We start from the raw sequence: 26,156 nt of genomic DNA, 5'->3' as shown, positions 1-26,156 counted from the left end.
CAGAGTGCAGAGGTGTGGACTTGAGTCACATGACTTGGACTCGAGTCAGACTCGAGTCATTAATTTTATGACTTTAGACTTGACTTGAAAAAATGTTCTAAGACTTGTGACTTGACTTGGACTTTTACACCAATGACTTGGGACTTGAATTGGACTTGAACCGGTTTACTTGAAAAGACTTGATATTTCACCCCAAATATAAAATTTAACATACATATTATATAGAGATTGAAAATGTGACGTCATTCACGGGTAGAACCGCAAAGGATTCTGGGAACTCGTGGCAAGCGGTACTAGCGCACGCAGGCTTTCAATTAAAATCAGTTACACAGCGATAAAAAGAAACACAAAAATGTCAAGAAGCCGTTGTACTATTAACTGCAATAGCCGGTCGCATGACAGCCACGGGAAGCCGACGGGTAAAGAGATCGGTTGTTATCGGATTACGTCGTTGAAGAGAAATTGTTCAGCCATGTTTCCGAAGTAACAAAGACGCGACTGGATTGCAGCCATTCAAAGATCAAATATAACGTCCCAGAACACTCCAGCTCACAGGTTAGTCTGCTCCAAGCATTCCCACAAAGGTCAGAGTTTTTTAGTAGTTAATGCGTCATTTTCATAACATAATTGGTGATATAGGTTACAAGCAAGTCTGGCGCTGAACAGAAATTGTCGCGCTATGCTCCTTTGTTTATTGTGCATAAATAGTGAATTATCCTGACACAATATTGCGTTTCGCTTCTGTTATTATGGTACATTGACAAAAACATATACTTTTATTCACAGGATAAAACAGTTGTTTTGTATCACTAATTGCCCAGTACGATTACAGCATACAGTATTATTGTCACTGCTACATTTCTGTGATGCTACCAGAAATTATTTCCACTACTAATTAATTACCGTTGAGCTCAAAGGTCCTATTAATAAACGGTTAAGGAATGTGTATTTATGACGACAATTTGTGAGACTGGTAAACTTATGATACGTACGATGGTCTTTCGTTCTACACGGTGCATTTCAAGGTCCTGCACCCATCCGTCGGTAAACTGTACCTGGGCTTGTTGCAGTGACCTGAAGTTACTAAACTTCATGAGTGTATGCACTCACTCCAAGAACCGTATGATTATAAATATGCATATAAATATGCTACGATGAGATAGCTGACTTCATCTAACTAGCAAATGTTGTCCAGGCTATGTTGGTGATACAGTTTTTTTTAATGTGTATGATATTTTTGTCATGCGATTTTAAAGCCGGTCCTACAACCGCATCCAAGAATAACATGCAGCTTATCTCAGAACTGTCGGTGAAAATTATTCTTGGAGCTAGGTTTAATTGAGCTGCATTTTAAAGAGGTGCAATTTCACAATTTGTGTATATTTTCTAAGTTCACTATTTTGTCATGTGTTGAGAAAAACACAGATTTTAAAATTACATGGTCTAATATTTACATTTAGCATAACTGCAACATTATTTTTTCGTTTGTTTTTTTTAAAGACTCGAAAGGACTTGAAATTCAAAATTTCAGACTTGTGACTTGACTCGGACTTTTACACCAGTGACTTGAGACTCGACTCTGACTTGCCTGACATTACTTGAGACTTACTTGAGACTTGAGGATAAAGACTTGAGACTTACTTGAGACTTGCAAAACAATGACTTTGGTCCCACCTCTGGCAGAGTGAACGCAGCCTATGAGTTAGCTCTGTGACAGATTAGCGCCCTGCTGTGGGTGGAGCCTGCCTCTTGCTCCATGGCAGCTGCAGTCGTGACCCTGATAAGCAGTGGATGAATGAAGAAACTGGATGCAGTAAATTCAGTAAATTGCATTGGTTTGGGGTAAATAACCAGACATTTACACAAAACATACATATTTGGCTATTATTTCAAACTGCTACGATTTTTGAAAACATTTGTTTTAGGAAATAATACTAATAATAATAATAATAATACATTTTATTTGAGGGCACCTTTCAGAAACCCAAGGTCATCTTACAAAAGAACAACATTAATAAAAGGAGCAATAGTCATAAAATACATAAGTTAAAATTGCAGAGCTTGACAACAGATAAAATCAGCACTAAAGCGAATAAGCCAGTTTGAACAGATGTGTTTTGAGCTGTGACTTAAATATGGAAAGAGAGTCAATATTTCTTAGTGCAGGAGGAAGAGAGTCCCAGAGCGAGGAGCAGAGCGACTGAAAGCTCTGCTCCCCACAGTGATGAGATGTGAGGATGGAACAGTAAGATGAACAGCAGATGAGGATCTGAGAGGGCGGGAAACAGTGTTGATCTGGAGCAGCTCACACAAATATGAAGGAGCAGATTTATGGACACACTTGTACGTGAGAAGTACGATTTTAAAGTTTATCCTGGTTTCTACGGGCAACCATGAAGCTGCTGAAGAACTGTTGCAATATGAGCTCTTGACAGAGTAGGAGTTACGACCCGAGCTGCAGAGTTTTGGAGAAGTTGGAGTTTATGAAGGGACCTTTTAAGGAGACCAAATAAGAGGGAATTGCAGTAATCAATGCGGGACGTAATAAGACTATGGACAAGGACGGCAGCAGCATGGGGAGGAAGGAAGGGGCGGAGTCGGTTAATATTACGCAAGAGGAAGTAAGCAGACCGGGTTATGGAATTAATGTGAGACTGGAATGAAAGAGTATTATCAAGTATGACACCCAAACTCTTACCCTGAGGGGAGGGAAGGGTGGGAGAACTTGCCTCCCTGCATTCGTGCACTGTACTGAATAAAACAGGTAAAGTGTGATTTTTCTGGATGCAGCAGTTTCATTCGTTTGGAACTATCACTTTAATTATGCAGTCTCATCATCTTCTCAATCCTGGCGCTGTAATGTAAGCCCCATGGCTCTGTGAATGCAGCACTGTGGAAGAGATGAATGGGGAGGCCCCGCCCCTGCTCAAGAAGAGGAGGAGCCACCAGAAACAGTCGGGTCACCACCGGGATACCTCAACCAACTGCGCACAGGTCCTCTGGCAAATGCTCCGTTTATTTCACGTCTGTGATTAAGGTAAGCGTTCATTTCAGTTATCCTCTCTCTCTGTTTACAAATCGTTTAATAACTGGACAAAAGAATTATCCTGTAAATAGGAAAACAAATGTAACTTTACATTTAATAAAACACTCTTGTCTCCAGCATAGATAATTAGCACTTGTGAAATGTTAAGTTATTGTATGTTATCAAATTTTCCACACAAGAAAACTAATGAAATATACACATGTCATAATTTAACATATGACGTTTAGTATGCACTGCCAATATTCAAGGAAGCTCAGTTTCAAGTCCACATAATAAAACAAGCAGTGTTTGTCAGGGGATATGGCAGGAGTGCAGGAGAAGGCAGGCTGGACGGGGAGATTAAGTAAGCACAGGTATTTATCGCTCTAATCCTCTGCCTTTTTGAATCCTGTGGCCCTGATAAGTAGAAATGGGCTTTGCCAGTGAGAAGTGAGCTCAGGCTTGGACATGCAACTGTTTATGTAACACGGGGGAACTGGGGTGACATCTTAAGGGTTGCAAAGGACTAGATAGGCTTAGGGTTCAGTCCTCCATTCTCCAAAGCATCAGATGTGTATAAACTCTATGTACATCCCCATCCCCAGGCTAAGAAATGAACTTTTCAGACCACTCTCTCATAATCGAGTAGATGTGTTGTTTAAATGTGCATATTTACATGCTGATAATAAAATTTCTCAGTTAGACAAGAACTAGTCAATCTTACCAATATACTATTTCAAAAAGAATAAACAACATATTGAAATAAACCTTTAAACACAAAATAACAGAAACACACCTGGAAGAAGACACAGGACATACACCTGAGTGTCTTAAATAAAATTTGCTGCAGGTAATACAAAGCAGAGAAGGACTGACAAATACACATCACTGACAGACGGCGTGGAGTGGACAGGAGTGGACCCAAAGGCAGACGAACGAAACGTGGAAACAGAACTAGATTGGAACTAAAAGCGTGCCTTTTATTATGGCCGAAAACAAAACATTAACCAAACATGAAAACCAACTAAATGAGAAACTAATCACAAGATCCTAAACTTGGAAAACGAAATAGACGAAAACCAGGAACACTAGAAAATTCAAGAACAGTTGAGACTTGGGAAGTTAACAGATGATGAGCAGAGGGAGACACAGCTGACACACAAGAACACACACAAAGATGTAGACTGTGACAACAAGAGACGTGGAACACGCAGACATAGGGAGACGGGGCGGGACACAAGGGAGGGACACAGACGACAGAGAGACAAGGACACACACAGAGGACAGAGAGACAAGGACACACACAGAGGACAGAGAGACACAAGGACACACACAGAGGACAGAGGGACAGACGGACACACACAGAGGACAGAGAGACACAAGCACACACAGAGGACCGATGGACAGACGGACACACACACAGAGGACAGCGGGACAGACAGACACACACAGAGGACAGAGGGACACAAGCACACACAGAGGACAGATGGACAGACGGACACACACACAGAGGACAGAGGGACAGACGGACACACACAGAGGACAGAGGGACACAAGCACACACAGAGGACAGAGAGACAGACGGACACACACAGAGGACAGAGGGACAGACGGACACACACAGAGGACAGAGGGACACAAGCACACACAGAGGACAGATGGACAGACGGACACACACAGAGGACAGAGGGACAGACGGACACACACAGAGGACAGAGGGACACAAGCACACACAGAGGACAGAGAGACAAGTACACACACAGAGGACAGAGGGACACAAGGACACACACAGAGGACAGGGACACAAGGACACACAGTGGACAGATGGACAGACGGACGCACACAGAGGACAGACAGACAAGTACACACACAGAGGACAGAGAGACACAAGGACACACACACAGAGGACAGAGACACAAGGACACACACAGAGGACAGACGGACACAAGACACACACAGAGGACAGAGACACAAGGACACACAGAGGACAGACGGACACAAGGACACACACAGAGGACAGCGACACAAGGACATACAGAGGACAGACGGACACAAGACACACACAGAGGACAGAGACACAAGGACACACACAGAGGACAGACGGACACAAGGACACACACAGAGGACAGAGGGATGCAAGGACACACACAAAGAGGACAGACGGACACAAGGACACACACACAGAGGACAGAGACACAAGGACACACACAAAGAGGACAGACGGACACAAGGACACACACAGAGGACAGAGACACAAGGACACACACAGAGGACAGAGACACAAGGACACACACAGAGGACAGACGAACACAAGACACACACAGAGGACAGAGACAAAAGGACACACACAAAGAGGACAGACGGACACAAGGACACACACAGAGGACAGAGACACAAGGACACACACAGAGGACAGACGGACACAAGGACACACACAGAGGACAGAGGGATGCAAGGACACACACAAAGAGGACAGACGGACACAAGGACACACACACAGAGGACAGAGACACAAGGACACACAAAGAGGACAGACGGACACAAGGACACACACAGAGGACAGAGACACAAGGACACACACAGAGGACAGACGGACACAGGGACACACAAGAACTGTCCTTTATACACATAGGTTTCATGTGCTTTGATGCTACAGTGCATCAAATGAAAACGCAGACGTTTGGTATTTTTCCTTTGTATAGCTGAATAAATGAAACCTCACTTACTGTAATGATTTATTTCAGCATCATATCGACTCAAACCTGACTCTGTGTACTGAGGCACAGTGCATCAGTGCACACAGTAACTACAGTCACTTAGTTATATGTAGACACTGGAATGCTGCAAACTTTGGCTCAGCAGCACTTTCACATGTGTTGCGTGGTGTAATGTATAAGTACATGTTTCCACTGTCAGCATGAATAACTGATGTGATTTGTGGTTGTTCAGGAAACTACGGCTAAGATGGGCCAGAAGGAGATTGTTTGCAGCTGGAAGAAAAGCACCAGTAACATCAAGGACGTGTTTGACTTCAAGGGGAAGATGGGCTCGTGAGTACTTTTCACTCATGGTGATGCTTCTGTGTGAGGAACCTCTAAGCCTCCCGGAGCACTCAACACACTTTATGCAACATTCACACAAGCCCTGCTTCTGTGTTTCTAGCTAACTAGCTTTCTAGCTAACATTCTCACATATTCAAAGTATCTTGCCTAGCAGAAGACCTGCTCTATCTGCTGAGCTGCAGGCACCCCAGACTACGGAAGCCGTTTCTGCCACAAAAAAGCATCCATAACTCGAAACTTTGAGTTATCTTTCTCAAAATTTCCGCTTATTAACTTGAAATTTCGAGCTAGCTCTGCCAATCAGTAATCTATGTGAAGACGATATATATTTTCACTTCCTTCTCAGTTGAAAAAGTTCTATATTGTTGTTTAGTAACAGGAGCTAATAAACCCAAAGTTGGTTTTCCACACAAACACATGAACAGAGAATGATGATGTAGGAACTGGTCTGATGTCACCAGTGGAAACAGGCTGAGCCGTGGAGCTGACAGGAGACAGGATGCATTTGCTTTCATTAACCTCTCTCAGGTACATCCCAGTCATGCTCAGGGCTGCAGTGCATGTGTGAACCTGTTACTATTGTACTGTTAGATATGCAGCTTCTGGGTTGGGACATTTGGATTGGCTGTGGCCTTTATGTGTGGAGTGTGTATGTTCCACACACCTGTGTGGGCTTCCTTTTGGTACAAAGGTGAGCATGTTACATTTACTGGTGATTTCAAATTGTCTGTAAGGTTGATAAAGTGTTGAATATGTATGCAGTAAATGAAATGTAACTTTGGTCATCATTAGGACCAGAACAGCGCTATAATGTGCCTCAGTTCCACAGTTCTCTGTGAATAATACACAATGTTAACACAATGTTATGGGAAATGAAAGAAGGTGATCCTTGCTGTGCTGCTGTTACTATCCAGATGGGAGTATGCTGTCTGCAGAATGCAGATAATTGTGTCACCCACTCCCAGATTTGGTGTGCAGAGAGTGAAGACTGTTTTCCCCTTGTTCCACATAGGCCACATCTCTGTATCACCTTCATGTGATCTGAGGGCAACTGGTGGATAGTTGTAAGCTCTGACAGCGCTGCCTCAGTGCAGGAAGCAGGCAGAATGCTTTCCACATGCCCAGTATTTACTGGTTAGGCTGAGGCTACTGTTTCCACACTCTGAAATGGTTACTTCTTAGACAAACCCGAATGGAAAAGTTATAAATGGATACAAGACAGCTGGTTGTAAAGGTTTCTCATACTGTTTAAAAGTGTTTTGGCTGCTAACCTGGGAGATACTGGCAGTGTTGGGAAGGTTACTTTTAAAATGTATTCCATTACAGAATACAGAATACATGCCCCAAAATGTATTCTGTAACGTATTCCGTTACGTTACTCAATGACAGTAACGTATTCTGAATACTTTGGATTACTTAATATATTATCATGCTTTTTACAACAACGTGAATGTACTATTGCTGTGTGATTTATTACTATTACTGAAGGTCCGCGACTCCAAACTGTAGTAAAGGGACCTCTGACTAATACGGCGGGGTCCCTGTCGGCTCGTAGCCGAAAAATAGCTTTACTTTGTTGTGTGGGTCAACTTTTCTTGCGAGAGACAGAGAGAGGCGTTGAAAGGCTGCTCCAACAGAACTTATTGTTTTCGGAGGAAAACACGAACACAGCGTACAGTCGAGTCTTAATAGCTTACTTACAGCTGGGCTCGTCAGGCTCTCTTCTTGGCTGCAGTGGTTATTATTATATTTACATGCTTCCAGCTCCCGTTTTTCCTCGATGACAACTCGTACCTTTCCACTCCCCTTTTTCTCCCTCCTCGCTCACAGACCCATAACGTGTATGGCAGTCCATTCTCTCTGCAACACGGACTACACTGCCCATGATGCAACATTCTTTAGAGCTATGCTTGTAGCATTCTGCCTGTTAGCTTAGCACAACAACAACAACAACGAAAAGACGCTCTCTCACCCAGGAAACACACAGTCGCAGAGAGAGAGAGAGTGTCGCCCTGTAACCATGGCAACCGTAACGCTGCCGCCTGGAACAACAGCACGTAGCTGTCAAACAAAACCCAAACAGTCCTGACCCGCGACAATATGAAACAGGAAAGTACCGCAGTGTAATCCATTTATTTCAACAAAGTAACTGTATTCTGAATACCACCTTTTAAACGGTAACTGTAACGGAATACAGTTACTCATATTTTGTATTTTAAATACGTAACGGCGATACATGTATTCCGTTACTCCCCAACACTGGATACTGGCTTCACTAAATCAGTGAAGAGCAGCAACGTATTAAATTAACGTTAGGAGCTGTTTAAGAGCGAGTTAATAAACCCGTCACAGAGTGCATGAGTAAGGCTCCTGTGTGTGAGACGTCAGTCTGAGAACATCCTAGCACTGCTTCATTACAGGATTAAGTGTCTGGCTGCCTACACTTGTGAATGGATGTGCTGAATGTACTTAAAGGCAGGTGTTATGAACAGGTGTCGGCGTCTGTGTGCAGGTCAACACGTGCTGTTCCTCAGGAAATGTAGAGCAGATTTGTTGTACACAAAGTCAAATGAAGTGGTGTTTATACATCATTCTTCTAGCCTCGGTCATCATTCAAAGCACCGCGTTGTATGAGACGTGTTTATTGATTCATACACACACACATTAAACAGTGTTTATCTCATAGCCACAGCGACAGCTGATTTAGAATCAGCAGGTAACAAACATGTTTGGATGGTGGAGCCAGGATAAAAACCACACAGGAAACGCAGGAACGGTTCGAAACCAGAACTTTGCTGCTGTTAAAGTTCAGTCTGGTGGTGGTGGGGGGTTGGCATCAGTGTGAACGTAAGGAGGTAATTGTTGCTTTAATGTTAGTTTCTCAAACATACCACCAGATGGTATTTACTTTACAGTAGGTCAGGGGTGTCCAGCCCCAGGCCTGGAGGGCCGGTGTCCTGCAGGTTTGAGATCTCACCCTGGGTCAGCACACCTGATCACATAATTAGTTCATTACCAGACATGTTGAGGTCATTTAGCCACTTAAATCAGCTGTGTTGGATCAAGGACACATCTAAAACCTGCAGGACACCGGCCCTCCAGGCCTGGGGGTGGACACCTGTGCAGTAGATCATTCCTCCACTGTGTCAATTAGTGCTCATCTGAATCGCTTTCTATGAAATGATATGATCGAAGGGTTTTGGTCTTGGATGATGTGCTTGCCACTGTCCTAATTAAACTTAGTATTTCTTTCACCCCTTTGAATTTTACCTGTTAAAAAGCAAACCCAGTATAAATGCTTTCAAATGAGGTAATAAAGAAGTCGTGGAGCTTATGTTTGAGCAGCTAGCCCCTGCTTGTTCCAGGGGTCTGTAGTACTGCTGGATCCATCACCCTGGGAAGATGTTTCTGTAGATCTCTGAGAGGATTGTAAGAACAAACAAAATAAAACTGTTAACCAAGATAAAGTTGTTTCTAGCATTTGATCAGGCTGTCATTAATCCTCTTTGATGTTTTTGCACAGGGGCTCATTTTCAGAGGTTTTCATGGTGAGAGAGAAGAAAACTGGGAAAATGTATGCTCTGAAATGTCTGAAGAAAAAACATCTCGCCCATAGCAACCTAGAAAATGAAATAAATGTGCTGAGGAGGTAACAAACACACACACTTATTCAAATGTGTAATGAATAAAGTCTAGCGGTGACTAGTTCTGCTGCCTAACATGTCAAAGGTTAAAGAGAATAAGAACGAGTTATCCTCCTGTTTCTTACTATTTCAGGATAAAGCACGACAATGTGGTGGGGCTGGAGGATTTCTACGAGAGTCGAACACACTACTACCTGGTCATGCAGCTGTAAGTGGAACTGTTTAGCTGACTTTCTATTAATGTTTACCTTGAAATAATGCAACACTGACAATTATTACTGCAGTATAATCTTACATTAACAATGCGAGTACACAGTGTGTACAGAACAGTAACAATTCAGCCTTTTTTGCTAAAATAGGCTGAATTATTGTTCAAATTGAATAAATAATATTGGTACAAACTAATATAGCTATGTGTCGTTCCTTCATGCCACCAAGCCTTTAACCCCTTAAAGGCTAAAATGATTTTTTTAAATGGAGTTTATTGAACCATCTGATAACTTGTATTGTTACCATTCTTTGCTCATTATTGGCTGTTTTCCAAAATACACCAAGCTGTTATATTTCAAATCAAAAACAAAAAGGTCGGCTTTAATCTTTAATCAAATATCCACATTCTTCTCTTTCCATTTCTATTTGCATTGTTCACAGAACCACTGCGGCTGCTATAAGACAGAGATGTCTTCAGCTGGCAGTTTAATACAGAACATCCAGTTCTCCTTAATGATGTGCTGTTACTCCTTAGGGACCCCCATTCTTTGCTGCCACAACTCGTCAATAAACGGGTCCAAATCCAATATTTTACCACCTTGTATGGATGAGGCGGTTGTAGCAGACCTTTTACTATCTTTACACAAGAAACTTTAAATATTTAGAAATCCGTGTTTTCTCCAAGCTGATAGAGTTGTTCAGCCTTAATTTTATTCTGTTGTATAAGTCGGGAAAAGATGATTTAAACTGCTGGATCAGCCTCTGCATATCACTCTGTGGATGGATGGCAACAGTTAAATGGCTTTCTTAAAATCAATGATCTTATCTCAACAATCCCAGTTGTGCTGGATGCTGTCTCCGCCACCACAGGGCTGGGTACATGCTGGACAAGTCTATCACAGGGCTAACAAACAGAGACAGACACCTACAGCCAGTTTAGAATCACTAATTAACCTGAGCTCACTAACTGCATGTTGAAGGAAGCTGGAGTATGTGGAGAGGATCCACGCAGACATGGGGAGAAGTGCACACAGAAAGGATTTGTACCCAGGACCTTGTTGTTGCGAGGCACTGCTAACCACTGTGACACTGTGCATTCAACGTTACACTTTACAAAACCCCAAATCTCAAGGAGGTCTACAAGCACGAACATAGAGTCAAACACCTTAAAACACATTGTTTACCCTCAGTCCAATTCACTGTGGTTAGAAAGTGAGACGTGCACTTTATCAGCCCATCTATCCACAAACACCACTGCTTTCATTGCTCTACAGCTTCAGCCTCCTCAGACTTCATCATCAACAATAAAACATTAAGCTTCACGTCTTGGAAAAATCAAAGGAATTACTCAGCTTTATTGCTGTGCTAAGGAAACTCATAAACACACAAGAAAAGAAAACTTTGAGCTAAAGAACAGGAAAACATAGAAATGTGGAATCTAGCACCTACAGGTGAACCACAGAACTGCAGAATACGCAGCATGACAATGCAACAACAAGTAGACGGAGACTAAGGACATCAATGCACACAGGGTAACGAGAGGATGGGCAACAGGTGGGAGCACAGCTGGAACTTATACAGACTAACAGGACAGGAGAAGCAAAAGTGAAGACTGGACAAGAGACTCAAAATAAAACAGAAAGTACAATAAACACAGAGACAAACACTAAGATGCTGGGACAGGACAGAAATAGACATGAGGAGAAGGTCGACTAAACGTGGAACGTGGAGCACCTATAAGGTTTCTGTTGTCATGGTCGACTACCAAGTCTGAGCGACGAAAGCAGAGCAGATGTAGAACCCTGCGTGGCAGGCATGGGTGGAGGCAGAGACCCTCAGATGGCTTGGCTGGAGGCTGGTGATGGTGGCGGAGACCCTCGGAGGACAGAACTGGAGGCTGACGAAGGCGGCAGAGGCAGGGACCCGACACAGACGGAGGTGCCCTGGTACGGGTGGAGCAGGGCCAGACGGCCACACGGTGACCTCTGACCTGGGCAGAGCAGGACCTGAAGGTAAGAGATTACCTCAGGCTCGGGTGGAGCCTGACCAGACAGTGCAGAGACCTCTAGTGGGACAGGACCAGACATTGTGAAGACCTCTGGCAGAGCAGGACAAAGTGGCGTGGAGAGCTGTGGTGGAGCAGGACCAGGTGGCAGCAGTAAAAACTGCTAAATCTTACCAGTCCAAAGAAAACCCAACATTTACACAACTGTGTGCAACTACATTAATACCCGTATCACATCTGGAACATGACCTCTGTCTGTGCAAAGTCTGATGTGAAGTATGTAATACTAGATTACCACGTCTCCTCACAATGTTCATCCCAGGACACCTGCATAATGATCTTCTATTAGATCATTATAGATAATCCCTATGTGCACCTGCATGTGATGGATATGGAAATGGGAATATGCATACACAGAATTCAGCTACGTAGTACTTCACAATCTATTGCTTGCTGCTGCTGCTGCTGCTGCTGGTAAGGTTAATAGTATAATTATAATGCACATATTTTCCCTCAGCCCCCTCTCTGTCTTTCATTCTGTCCTCTTCATGTTTAATGTCTCAGTATGGAGGACTTCTGAATGTAGACATGGTTCCATGAGAGGGGCCTCAGGTCACTCTGCACTACTGAGCCTCACAAAATATCCCCTGAAGTGGACCAGTCATCCACTCATGAACAGGGGGCTGGCCGCATCACCAGCAGCAAAAGGAGAGGCGAAGGAGACGGGATGTCTTCAGTGGCTTGCAGGGGACCAGGCCTGGCACTGGCAAAGAAAGTGACGGGACCACTCAGGTCTCGGTTGGGTGGTGAGGGATCCACAGGCACTGGTGGAGCAGGAACCATGGATTCAGGGCGCTCAGGCACAGACACAGGGGGAGCCATGGACCCTTGAGGCATTCTGGATCTCTCAGCAAAGAAGACAGGTCCCACTGCAGACTGGGGTTGTAACAGTGCTGGGTGGGACCCTCCAGATTGTTAGGACGCACCGGTGTGTGTGTGTTGGGCATTCAGCCAGCTCGGTTTGCACAAGCTACACCGCAAAATCTCCAGTGTTACATTAACACTGGAGAGTGTCTATATGTGTCCACTCTTTTGAGTGTTAAATGAACACTTTTGACAGTGTTGTATGATTAAAAGTAACCTAGTCAGTTTTCAAGATTTACAAAGACTAACACTGAGCAGTGCTGATTTTCTAACACTGGAATATTTCTAACATTTTGAGTTATTTTCTAGTGTTAGAAAACCAGCACTGCTCAGTGCTACTTTGGCCTTAGCGGTGCAAGTTTCTCTCCTTGTTTGTTAAACAGAGAACTGGGGAAATGGCAGTACTGTATGCAGTTAGTGAGCACAAGGGTGCTGATTTCAGATGGCTCTGATTCACACAGATGATGGACAAACCTGTCACAGGCACATTTCCTAAATGCTACTCGAAGTCTGTTTGCACAGCGGAACAACATTTTCGGTTATTATATCATTCGATGGACCATGGTCGTCCTTAGTCTACCGTCCTGCAGAAGTTCAGAAGACCTGATTGCCAGACATAAACGCTGATAACTCTTCTTCTGTTTTGTGCAGGGTATCAGGTGGGGAGCTGTTTGATCGCATTTTAGACAAAGGTGTTTATACTGAGAAGGATGCCAGCAAAGTGATCAAACAGGTGCTGCAGGCTGTCAGCTACCTGCATGAAAACAGCATTGTGCATAGGGATCTTAAGGTAAGACTCAAAAGAGCCACCATAACAAAGACAAACATGCTCCCAGTAGCAAAGTGAAAGCCACAGATGTTGACATGTTTGGTAAAATGACTTTAACAGATGTTTAATGAGTGTGTTTGAACATTTTAGGTACGTTTCTGTATTTCATGTCTTGCTTTTCCTGTTCTCTCAGCCTGAAAACCTGCTGTACTATAATACAGATGAGAATGCAAAGATTATGGTGAGTGACTTTGGTCTGTCTAAGACGCTGGAGCATGGAGTGATGTCTACAGCCTGTGGAACACCAGGATATGTTGGTGAGTTAACCATTTCTCTGCATATGTAATAGACTGACATACTTACTGTTTTTCCCTCTGCAGTGATAGACCATTTGTACATTGTTGCTGTGGGAAAGCACCATTTTACTGTACTACAGCTTAATACCACAAACAATTACTTTGGTCAAAATCTCATCACACTGGAGCAAGAAAAAACCCAGTTTTCATAAATCAGACAGTTATTGTGTATGTGCTGAATGACAGTACGTAACCTCCCAGGAGTCACTGGGTGGGGTGCTCCATCGTCCTGCTGAGAGGCTTCAGTGCTCATGTGGGCAGTGACAGCACGAACTGGAGGGCTCGTTTTGATTTATTGTGAACGTAACGAGCAGGTGGAGCAGCAGGAAGGGAACTCTGGTCAGCTCTGTTGTTTTTTATGTGATATATAAATAAACTGGACTTTGATCTTATTATTATTGAAAATGTCGTGAAATCGATCCATGTAGAGCAGTGTCACAAACCACGGAGGCCCCAGAAAAGTGCAATCAAACGATGAGTTTATTAACAGCCCGGAGAAAACATCAACATATGTCTTCTGACCAAAATACAGGCTGTGGACACTTATACAGCAGTGGGGTACACGCCCCCCCATGGCGTCAATGACAGATTAAAATAGGTTCCAGACATTAGTCACAGTTAATCGTACATCTTGTACATCTTTAATAGCTATAAACAGACATAGAACTTCTCATTTTGATAACACCTTCCATACAAGTAATAATCTTAAGCCCTCAGGGTCTCTGAGGCTAATTATTGACTCTGCTCATCTGTTACCAAGTAGAATAAAATGCAACAGGTTTGCAACAAGAGGCTGGAAACATTTGGGCCTCTGCTCAGGCCTATTCCTAGATTATATGTATTATATGTACTGTAAGCATGCATTGCAGTTATCCTTCTATGTTCCAGTTTCCCTCAGCATGTATCACCTGGACAGTCACGCCAGTGAAGCTTAAGACCCTCAATGAACCGAACATCAACTCAAAATAAGCTCAGATATGCAATGTGTATAAAATACTTCTAACCGTACTTGTAATAAAAGTTAACATAATGGAAGGATCCTCAAATGGACATCTTCAATAAACAGCTGTAATGCAGTATCAATACTGTGAGAAATATTATTAGATGGAATAATGCTGTAAAAGGCAACTTTTTGCCTTTTCTTTTGAACCATATATTAACTTAGCTTTAACACATTAGCTTTAACGAGACTTTTTCTGGAGTGGAAACAGTGTGTTGTTTATAATGGTGCTTATATTGCACGTTGTTTGTCCTGCTTTCTGCAGCTCCGGAGGTTTTGGCCCAGAAACCCTACAGCAAAGCAGTGGATTGCTGGTCAATTGGAGTCATCACTTATATTCTGTAAGTACAGGCCTGCACGTTCATAATAACATGGCTAACTGTATACATGAATATTCACTGATCATTTATGGAGAACTGCGAACATTCATCAGTTATTGATTTTATTCATATTCCAAAAGTCAGAAGTACACTTGTACAATATTAGAGTCACCACATACTGCAGTATTTACTTCCACTGTGTAACTGTGGCTCCAGCAGTAGCTGGAGCTGGAAGGTTGGGCACTGAACACGAAGCTGTGTGCTCCACAGCCCAACAGTGTGAAATATAAATAAGACCAGAAGGATCTGTAAAGCTCATCAACTCATCAAAGACGGGATCAAATGATCTCTGCTGTAAAAGCATCCATACATCATAGAAAATCGATCAAATGTTGATAATTTTAGAAAAACATCAGCTCATTCTGAATTTGGTGGCAGCAACAGGTACCGAAAGGTTGGGCGGGGCCACGTTTACCACCGTGCAGCATCCACACTTTTCATAATGTCTGGGAGCTGAGGAGGGAGTCGTTTGGATTTGGGGAAAGGAATGTCGTCCTCATCTCGTATGTGAACGTAGCTGCTGTCGTGGCTCTTTGTCTGTGCAGAGCCTGCAGAAAGTGTTGTGTGGAGGGGAACGCATCTTCTCTGAGCTTTGGTACAAAGATGGCAGCTGCATTTCCTGATCATGTTCACAGAGAGCTTTAGTTTATGGCGTGGTTCAACAGGTCACATACAGTGACGTGCACGACAGAAGGATGCTGTTTTTAACTACGCACACAGATTTCCCCAGTTTCCTGGAATCGTTTGAGGATATATTGCACTGTTTTTCTTTTCTTTTGTGGCCCTCTACCAACTTCAAGTGAGAAATGTTGCTGCCATCATATTCAATGTATCCATCTCAAATAGCCAGTTTTTGAACTTTTCCAGTTTGCATGAATATTTGTACTGTTTATGAGACTGGGGAAAGCTGCAGTCAGCTGGATGATGGAGCATGCATCAACATATGGTATAACTATATACCATTCATGTTTTATTAATGTGTGCTCACATGAACTTTACAGGAAGCCTGGACTGTTTTCATATTTTCACTAGCCAGTACTCAGACATGTAATGTATCTGTCTCAAATTACAGCTCCTCAGTGAAAGTACTTTTATATTTAATAGTCTGAGACATTTATGCTCAAACGCTGCTTCACAGCTCCGTGTCGATAGTCCATAAAAAGAAGAAAAGTGTTTGATAAATGAAGCTGAAATTTCACAGCCCTCACTATCAATGTTCATATTTTCTGTTGTAACATTTTTATCCAAATCAGAGATGGTTGAGCAGAAGGTGGATTTGAGACCCAACAGTGTCAGTTTAAGCATTTCTTTGTCCTGCTGTGTAAATCAGTGCAGCTTGTTTCACGCTGCTTAACAACATTTCTGTGAATGTGTTTGTGCTGAAAGGCTTTGACCGCTCTGCCCGTTTACTACAGTAGCTGAGGAAACCCAGCAACTTGATGAAACCCGCGTCAGGGCATATTGTATAAATGTCATATAAGCATGACGATGGCTGCTAAAGTAATCCAGAGTTGATCCAAATCGGCGGTATCTGAAAGGCTGTGTGTGTGCTGCAGGCTCTGTGGCTACCCTCCATTCTTTGAAGAAAACGAGAAGCGTTTGTTTTCAAAGATCATGAGAGCTGAGTACGCCTTTCATTCGCCCTTCTGGGATGACATCTCCGAATCAGGTATGCTAACAGCTACACACCACAGTTTTCAGTACTGACCCTCCTCTTTCCTTCATTAGTACTCGATGTAAATAGCTGAGACTGGGTCAGATAAACCACAAGAAATATGACAACCAGTCCTTTTTCTAACACACTTACATTACACTAGGTTGCACTGTTTCACTATCATTTAAAGAGGGAATTATTCATGTGACTGTACAGACTAAGTTCCAAACCTGGCAAAAATCACATGCAGGATCTAAAATCACAGCTTCCCGGGAACATTAGCCTGACACTGATCCATCATGCAGATGTCAGTATGAGAACAGTGCAAATCTTGATCCACCTCGTTTCTTTATATTTGACCTCCAAGGAACCAGACTTTCTTGTCATTTTCGCCCCTCAGCTGTAAAAGTGTCAAGTGTAGACACTCAAGTTTGTGCAATAACTCGGCAATGAGGCAACTTAGGAGCTTCAAACTGATACCACAGGTGTATCTACTAAAAATCTTGGACCAGTTTGAATCTCAGTGACCTTGCAATGAAGGTCAAGGTCAGAGGTCAAGTTTTATGAACATCTAAAAGGAACAGTGAGAAAGCAGACAGACACGCTGACATGACTGGGAAGATAGAAATCCAAACAGACCAGACACGGAGATGCAGGGAGGCAGGAGTACTCCACCCAACAAAAGCCACAAACATCAGCGTGATCTGTCCTGAATACAGGGAGCAGAGCAGTGATTGTTCCAGCTGTGGTGGCCTTACTTTTGTGAACAAACACAGCATTGCTTATCCTCTTCCTCTTTGAAAAACTCCACTTTGAACTCATAGAATTTACATCAAACAAACAAGCTTTATTAGTCACATACACAATCATGCAGAGTACAACATGCAGTGAAATGTTTTGTGTGTGAGCTGCGGACAGGCTGCAGACGTAGCCGGGCCTTTCCAGGGCTTGGTTTTAGCATGGGCCATCAATCTGCTCCGATCGCTCAGCAACAACAAGGCACTTTCATCCAGGACACTGCTGCTTTTCTACAAGTCAACCTTCTGTGTGAACTCTAGATAATCTTGTTGTGAGAGTCCAATCAATCAGCAGCCGAGCATCCTCCTGTTTGTGGGTTCACACGTTCTCTTCATATGCAGGTGTTCCTAATGAAGGGCTTTAGATGTGTTTTCGAGAGCTTTAATAAAACTGTGTGTAACATAGAGGAATCATGCTACTGTACGCTGAACTGAACTCTGTCCATATTATGTGTCAACAGCCAAAGAGTTCATCAAGAACATGATGGAGAAAAACCCCACTAAACGCTTCACCACTGAACAGGCACTCAGGCACCCCTGGTTAGTGCTTTGCCTCTTAAATGTCGTAATGTTTTGGACAATGATTACACATTTTAAACCACATAATCAACATGTGACTGAAGATAGCTTTCTGCTTGATTTATGAACAAAAGTATCAGCTGTTTATGAATTACAGTCTTTTTCTGAGAGACTCAAAAGTAATTGGTTAGTTGATATAGAAGCAGCTTCGTGGACACGTGAGAAACTGATCTGGTCTAATATCTGGGGTTCATTCCAAGTCTTCAACTATTTGGTTGTCAGCAGGATGAAAAACCAAAATAAGGGAGATAGCAAACATTGTATGATTGGCCAAATCAACAATCATTCTTAAAAAGAAGGAAAGTTATGGCCAGCTATGCAAGACAAAGGCCTGAAAGACAGAAGACAGACCTCGGTTAAGAGAGAACACATTATGTTTGTTTGTCTTACTACTTTTGAGCCTCGGAGAATGTGGAACAAAGACTAGCTCTATCTGCCCGATGATGGTGTACAGACGCAACATTGTCCAAATACCCAAGAACCTAACTGTACGTCTGCTCATGTTACCCTCGCAGGATTGTTGGAGACACAGCTGGAGACCAGGACATTTATCAGTCTGTGTGTGAACAGTTGGAGAGAAACTTTGCCACATCCAAATGGAAGGTAATGGCTAATCAGGGCTCTAGAGTGCGACCAAATTGGTTGCAAATGCGACCAAATTTTTCAGTGGTGCGACAACAAAAAAATATTTGGTTGCACCTGTGCGACCAAATGTTCGGGTAGCGAAAAAAATAAAAATAAAAAATCTGCAACCTTCCCTGTGGTCAACAACAGACACACATTTTGCCCCTATCGTGGACTAAACCAATCAGAGATAGTCAGGGGCGGGACCTCTCTGATTGGCCGTGGTCCAGTTGAAAGTGCAGGTGGAAGTGGGAGGCGAGTAGCTTGAATAAAGCGTTATCAACTCATTAGATCCTGAATCGACTTTTAAATAACTGTGTTTTGCCAGAAACCATTTCAACAACAACCAAACAGCAGATGAGAGCAGGTACACGGACTCCACACAAAGACGTAAACACAGACCGACGCATCAGGATCAGCTTTGTCTTTCTCGGCTTTCTCACCCGCCGGCCCGCAGACGGACACGCTGTCGGAGCTTGTTCAATACTGAAGAAATTTAAACTTTATATGCAGAACATTGCAGAATATTTTTAAGGTTATCTGCTATAAAAAGCCAGACCAGGAAAATCTCCTTCATGTTTTTCTGTTTTATTCTCAGTTACTTTCACACAAAGGCATCTGCTGTGATGCTCACAATTCTGATGAAGTCAGTACTGATAAATGATCAGAATTATAATATTTCTGACTGTCTGAGGCTAAGTTGCATCGAATCGGGACTTTGAAAACCGGAATCGAATGGATTGCAGAAATCAGTGATGATACCCAGCCCTAGTGAGCAGCCTCGGCACGACAGAAGTGGATGTAGCTGTAATAGGAAAAGAACTATTGCTAACTTTTCTGTTAAGGCCTGATCCTTCTGAAATTCATAGCCAGTGCTCTGACACGGTGTCATCAATCTTTGAATGCTGAAAAAGCACAGTGTATCCAGAAAAACACATTATATCAATTATTATAAAATCTGTGTGCGCCTAACTTTTGTACCGGTACGCCCATGGCAAAAAGTTAGTCTAGAGCCCTGCTAATGATTGGAAAGGTGACTACATACGCCACGGGTGTCAAACACCGGGCTGGGGACCCAGAATTGGCCCAGCAGAGACTCCAGTGCAGCCCATTGGACGACTCTGGAAAATGTGCATAAATTGTAATATTTTCACAAGTTTTACTGCTTTTCCTGTTGATGGAGAATCCCCTTCAACTGCCATTCACATGTATTAACACAAACATGTTAATCCATAAAACATCTGCTATAAGGATTCCATTAAGACATTTTAATATTGATGGAATTCAATATAATTCTATCAATAAGTAGTTCAAATTAAAGAGGATAGAGGAATCCTAAAACAAATGACTTATGCCGTATGAGAAAACAAAAACAGTATGTCTAAACAAACTTGCACTGCGTACCTGTTCCACCTCTATAGACGTACAGACCTAGTAAAGTTTCTGAAATAATGGAATTATGAACATATGTTCATAATTCCAGCAGGAGTTCTCTAAAAGACACTTTTGCTATGCTAGATGTTTTTCTATACAAGATGCAGGCTGCACCAGTAGTAACTGCTCACTTTGTGGATCTCCAACAGCAAGCCTTCAATGCAGCCTCTGTAATCCAGCACATGAAGAAAATGCAGTTGTCCCACAGCGTGCCCTCCACACCCGCCCTCCCCATACCGAACATCAAACCAGAGTCCTCGTCCCAGAACGACTTGGAGCCTGTGAGAAGCTGCCAAGATCAGGCAGACCCCCTTGACCCCAATGGAAACCCTGTCCAGTCTGCTAGTCTTCTCTCCTGGAGTGACTGTGACCTGGAGACAGGACTGTGTCCTTCACTGAGAGCCAGTCAAAGCGAACCAGGAACTCCTCTCAGCACTGAGGAGTCCAGACAAGTTCATACCTTCCATTCAGAGAATGATGCTCTCTTTTTCCAGTCTCAGAGGTAATTAAACTGCTGACCCCTTCCAGCTGCCGTCTGATGTATCAGATAGAGAGAAATAACTAGAATTAGATGGCCAGAGTAAGGAGCAAACATGCTGTTTTAGGCTTTTCCAAACTGCACTACATCTTTGTTTAGTTTGCTTCTTTTATGTGTATATTTATACTGTTTCAAATGATGCTTAAATTGGTAAACTGATTATTAAGACCTCCAGAGTGATGCTTTATATAATTTGCCATCCATTAGTTGGCTTTGAATAAATCCTGAGTGTGTTGCAGGCTCGATGCAGTGGCTCCGGGGAAGGACCAGCCGCTTCAGTCTGGTGTGTGCTGCATCATGTGATTTGATGACGAGATGCAGGTAAATGGCCCCGTGTGTATCCACGTTTAAATGTCAGCTGTACTTAACAGCCATAACACCCAAACCCCCTCTCTAATATTGTGCAGGCCTCTTCTTGCTGCCGTAACAGCTCTGACCCATCAGGGCACCGACAAGGAACCTTTGGCGGTGTCCCGTGGCGCCTGGCACATCTCCCGGGTATTTCCTGAGTTGTTCCTGAGCAGTGTCTACAGTGTCCAGAGACCACAGCTGTCTACCAATGCTTTAGAGGGATGTGCTTGATCAGCAAAAATATTTAGGTGGGAGGTACCAAACAAGCAAGTCTGGCTACCTGCCCACTATGTCTGGGTGCAAGCTTTGGGTAACCGTTGGGGCAGTGTCAGGCGACGCGAGGTCGAGAGACTGTCACGCCCACAGTTGAGAACAAAGGTCTTAATATCCAGCCTTATGCGAACACTGATCAGTGCTACATAGTGTTTCCCCATTTTAATAATAAAGCATTTTCATTATTCATCAAATATACATTGATATAAGTCAATATACAAATAAAATAAAAAGGAGTAAAAATGACTCTTCTGGTGGCTTACTTTCATGTGTACAGGATCTTTAAACTTGGTAGACTAGCAGGTGACTCCAGGAGTGTGAGAAGAGAACTCTGTCGCCACACCATCATTACACTTGGTTTTCAATGAAAGGTCGTTGAACACAGAACCATTCATATGCGACCTTGCTGATAGTTAACTGGTCTTAATGCTGGTCGTGCATAGGTGTAAACTTTGAGTTTATATGATGGATCACAGAGTGACCTGTGTGTGTGTGGAAGACGACACATCTCAGAGAATATCTGACCTATACTTTGCATGATTTAATAAAAAGAAGTTTAAATAAATGAACAAGCACAGAGTTTGAAAAGGACGTATTCCTCTGTATTTGGAGTAAAGGGATTATGTTACAATGCACATCATGTGAGAATGTGCTGAAGGCTAATCTGATTAAAGCAGAATTACATAAACTGAATGAAACATGAAATGAATCACATCCATGTGTGATGGTATTTCTGTGTTAAATAAGATTCAATGAAGTGATTTTAAAGGTCAAGTTTAAACTTTGTGTTAAATCATGTGATTGGACGATGTGACGTCCAGTAGAGAGGAGGGAGAAAGGGTCCGTGTGATGTTGTGTGAGAGGAGCAGATGTGAGATGTTCTCAGTGGAGACAGTAGAGGGGAACAGAGTCCAACCTGTGAACTGATCTGGTCATTTGTGGCTCGTCATCACGTCGCCGTGTTAGACGGTTCGTTCAGAAGGATTTCGACTGACATCATCCTTCACTGAATGCCCACCTGCTTTCCTGTCCAGTGATCATCATCACGGGGATGAGGAGTGTTGGCTTTATTAAAGTACAAAACCCCGCTGGAACACAAGACCAATAACTGCACGACAAAACAAGGCAAGAAGGCGCTCTGCGTTTGTGGCTCACGAGGGAAGGATTCCTTCACCTGAACTCAGCTCACTTCGACTGATTCCTTCACTGCAGCTCTTTTTATTGTCAGCAAGCAATCAATCATGAATATGCAATTACAAATACACGTGACCTTCTTAAGCAGGCATCTCTGAACATCAGTGTCTGTATTCTGTCTGTGCGTGTGTTTCCAGCTATACTATCCATAGACATACGACCTTTCAATGATCTTAAACTGTGTGTATGAGGCATGCAGAACAGCAGAAGTAAGAACAGTAACGTGCAACAGGTGTTGTCTCAGACGAACATTTAGTCTTGCACTTTGAAGAAACAGACTAAAGCTATCAGGAAATTATCAGGTTGAGGCTGCTTCCTCTCATCTCATGGTACACATGCACACAGAATCTAATCAGACCTAATGAGGATGTGATTTTTATCAGCAGACAGATGATTATATATTTCTAAGCATAAATGAAAATATAAAAAATATCAATTCCAACATTCCCTCCTGTTTGTCGTTTGTGCCAGCTATTCGTAATATATCATTTAGTGAATTTTACAATTTAAGAAAGTTAAGCAGACTTGGGTTCAAGATGTTGTTGATGTGGCCCTCTGATGCAACTCAGGTTTCTCATGTGGCCCCTTGTAAAAATTAATTGCCCACCCCTGGTGTAGAGGGTGGAAATCAGCCATGAAATATAATAATAATAATAATACATTTTATTTGAAAGCACCTTTCAAAACACTCAAGGTCGCTGTACAGAGTAGAATAAAGCAACATAAAAGCAAGCAGTTTACAGAATCATAAAAGCACAAGACATAAATAAAATAGCAGAGTGGAGAGGTTATGTGGGTATGTGGGTACATTTATTTTGTACAAATGGGATTTGAGCTTGGACTTAAAGAGAGAGAAGGAAGAGATGTTTCTTAAATCAGGAGGTCGGGAACTCCAGAGTCGTGGAGCAGCTGAAAGCTCCCCGTGGTGGCAAGACGGGGGGAGGGGACGGAGAGTGAAAGGGAAGAAGAAGATGTGAGACACAGAGATGGGGCGGTGATCTTAACCAGGTCAGAGAGATATGGAGGAGAGAGATGATGAACAGCCTTAAACGTGTACAAGAGTATTTTGAAATTGATGCGACCGGGAGCCAATGAAGCTGCTGCAGGACAGGAGTGATGTGGTGGACAGAAGGGGTCCTGGTGATGATACGAGCAGCAGAGTCCTGGACGCGTTGGAGCTTGTGGGTGGATGTTTGAGTAAGACCAGAAAGAAGTGAGTTACAATAATCAGTCCGGGAAGTAACAAGGCGGTGGACAAGAATGGCAGCGGCATGTGGGGAGAGAAAAGGACGGAGACGATTAATGTTGCGCAACTGAAAATATGCAGACCGAGTAACGTTATTAATGTGTGAATTGAAAGATAGAGTACTGTGGAGGATGACACCCAAGCTTTTCACAGAGGAAGAAACGAAGACTGGCGAGTTATTGATAGTAACAGAGAAACTGTTGGTTCTGGATAATGTTGACTTAGTGCCGACCAAGAGGAGCTCGGATTTATTACTGTTGAGTTTGAGAAAATTAGAAGAGAACCATGAATTTAATTCAGCTAAGCAGAGGGTGAGGGAGGACGGGGAGAGCAGAATCAGGTTTAGTGGACAGATGCAGCTGGGTGTCTGCTTACATATTATTGATTTCAGTTGTGTAAATCTACAAATCACACTGTAAGATAGAAACCCCTGCTGAGCAAAAGGAACAAAGGCTGCTCTCAGTTTTGCCAGAAAACATCTCGATGATCCCCGAGACTTTTGGGAAAATACTCTGTGGCCTGTCTCTGCTGCTCGTCCTCAGAAATGACGAGTATCTCAGCCTTCCACACAGTGAGCCTTTTCTCCTCATTCAGATTGTATCATGGACTTTAGGATCTGCTGTTTGATCTGTTCCTTCCATCTCTCCTGGTTTATTTCTCACCGATCTCACTTCCTGCAGTGACTACAATAAAAACATCCTGTTTGTGGAACAGCACGTGTGTCTGATCACTCTGCACTGCACGCTCAATACAAATCCCACCGCCAGTACGGACCTCAGTCACAAAGAGAAAGCCTCAACACAAAATATGCACAATACATGAATCCCAGCTGTCATGATGTGCACCAAATTAATCCTGTTTTTTCTGTCCTTGCAGCGCTTTCTGTCATCTAGAGCCAGTCAATGTCTCCAGATCAGCTCTAAAGAAGTGCTGATCTTTGAAAATGAATCCACTGTGAGTGAGTGGACAAATGTCATTGTTTTTAAGCCCCACAGATACAATCATAGTCTAACTGTACAATGCAATGTAGTCCAAATAACCCAGCACATATACAGCAGTGAAGAGACAGAGGGGTCAGTGAGCAGGGACCTTTCAAAATGTTACAGTTTAGGTTTTACCTTTGGCAGAATCACACTCTTACTTTTCTGTGTTCGTGTATTTGAAGTGAAATTAAAGCTAATTAGAGCTTAATGGCATGAAAGTGAAAGTGGAAAGTGCTAAAAATACAGAATTATCCTTTTAAGTGAATCTAAACATTTTCCTTCCTCTGTCTAAAAAAGAGCTTCATCTCCTCTCTCTGTTTATACCAACTCTACTGTCTGACTGGCTTTTGGAGACTCAGATTTGAAGCCAAACAGAAAAATTGATTGATTGAATCTTTATTTTGAACATGTTGAAAAAGTACAACAACATAGAATTAAAAGAGACAAATGAACAAAGCAAAACAAAAGGAAAACGAGTAACCACAACTACAAATAACTTTCATGTTCAAAACGGAGCAGGAAGAAGCATAAGCTTATTTAATCCCACCCCTTTTCCACTATCTAGTATCAATAGACTACAGAAATACCTCATTGCAATTACATTATATGTTATGTGTAATTTTTATTTTTATATATATACATATATGTTTCTATCTATCCATACATACGTATATACACATACGCACATATACACATTTACAATAACCCCATTAACACCTCAAGGATACACAACCTACAAATATATATATATATATATATATATATATATATATATATACCCATACCAACATTCACGCGCACACACATGAAAATATTAGACAAGAACACCCTATCAAATCTCTACCTTTTCCCTGTACCCTGTAAAAACCATATCCTTAAACCGCTTTTTAAACTGCGCCATGCTTGGACATTGCTTCATATCTTTACTTAGTCTGTTCCACAGCTTCACTCCACACACAGAGATGCAAAAACTTTTTAATGTTGTACGGATACGAGGATGTTTTAAATTTAATTCCCCCCTCAAATTGTATCCCCGTTCCCTTCTAGAAAACATTTTTAGAATATTGTCAGGAAGCAGGTTATTTATTGCTTTATATATAATTTGTGC

At 42.6% G+C, this 26,156-nt stretch overlaps 1 protein-coding gene across 3 annotated transcripts; it reads left to right on the top strand.

Moving 5' to 3' along the window:
* Positions 1-225: 225 nt before the first annotated feature.
* On the top strand, positions 226-21,871 carry camk1ga (calcium/calmodulin-dependent protein kinase IGa). Of its 3 annotated transcripts, none has more exons than XM_082532618.1 (14): positions 226-555; positions 2,889-3,037; positions 5,975-6,075; positions 9,611-9,736; positions 9,865-9,939; positions 13,522-13,660; positions 13,833-13,956; positions 15,261-15,336; positions 16,932-17,044; positions 18,288-18,366; positions 18,921-19,008; positions 20,613-20,965; positions 21,241-21,322; positions 21,409-21,871. In XM_082532618.1, exons 2-13 carry the CDS (start codon positions 2,906-2,908, stop codon positions 21,302-21,304), a joined length of 1,470 nt encoding a protein of 489 aa, XP_082388744.1. In that variant the 5' UTR covers positions 226-555; positions 2,889-2,905; the 3' UTR covers positions 21,305-21,322; positions 21,409-21,871. The 3 variants fall into 3 exon arrangements, with proteins under 3 accessions (XP_082388744.1, XP_082388746.1, XP_082388745.1); XM_082532620.1 differs by having other exon boundaries at positions 2,867-3,037; XM_082532619.1 differs by lacking the exon at positions 226-555 and adding an exon at positions 2,730-2,764 and having other exon boundaries at positions 2,867-3,037.
* Positions 21,872-26,156: the final 4,285 nt, after the last annotated feature.

The sequence above is a fragment of the Aulonocara stuartgranti genome (genome assembly GCF_965226115.1).
Source record: "Aulonocara stuartgranti genome assembly, chromosome: 5".
Lineage (NCBI taxonomy): Eukaryota > Metazoa > Chordata > Actinopteri > Cichliformes > Cichlidae > Aulonocara > Aulonocara stuartgranti.
The sequence above is the reverse complement of the archived record's forward strand: the minus strand, read 5'-3'. Positions and strand labels throughout refer to the sequence as shown.

Bases quoted from the DNA above. Each gene is read 5' to 3' on its own strand.
- camk1ga (XM_082532618.1), top strand. From the start codon at position 2,906: ATGGGGAGGCCCCGCCCCTGCTCAAGAAGAGGAGGAGCCACCAGAAAC. The intron at 3,038-5,974 runs GTAAGCGTTCAT...GTGGTTGTTCAG, and splicing joins ATTTCACGTCTGTGATTAAG to GAAACTACGGCTAAGATGGG. The intron at 9,737-9,864 runs GTAACAAACACA...TTACTATTTCAG, and splicing joins GAAATAAATGTGCTGAGGAG to GATAAAGCACGACAATGTGG.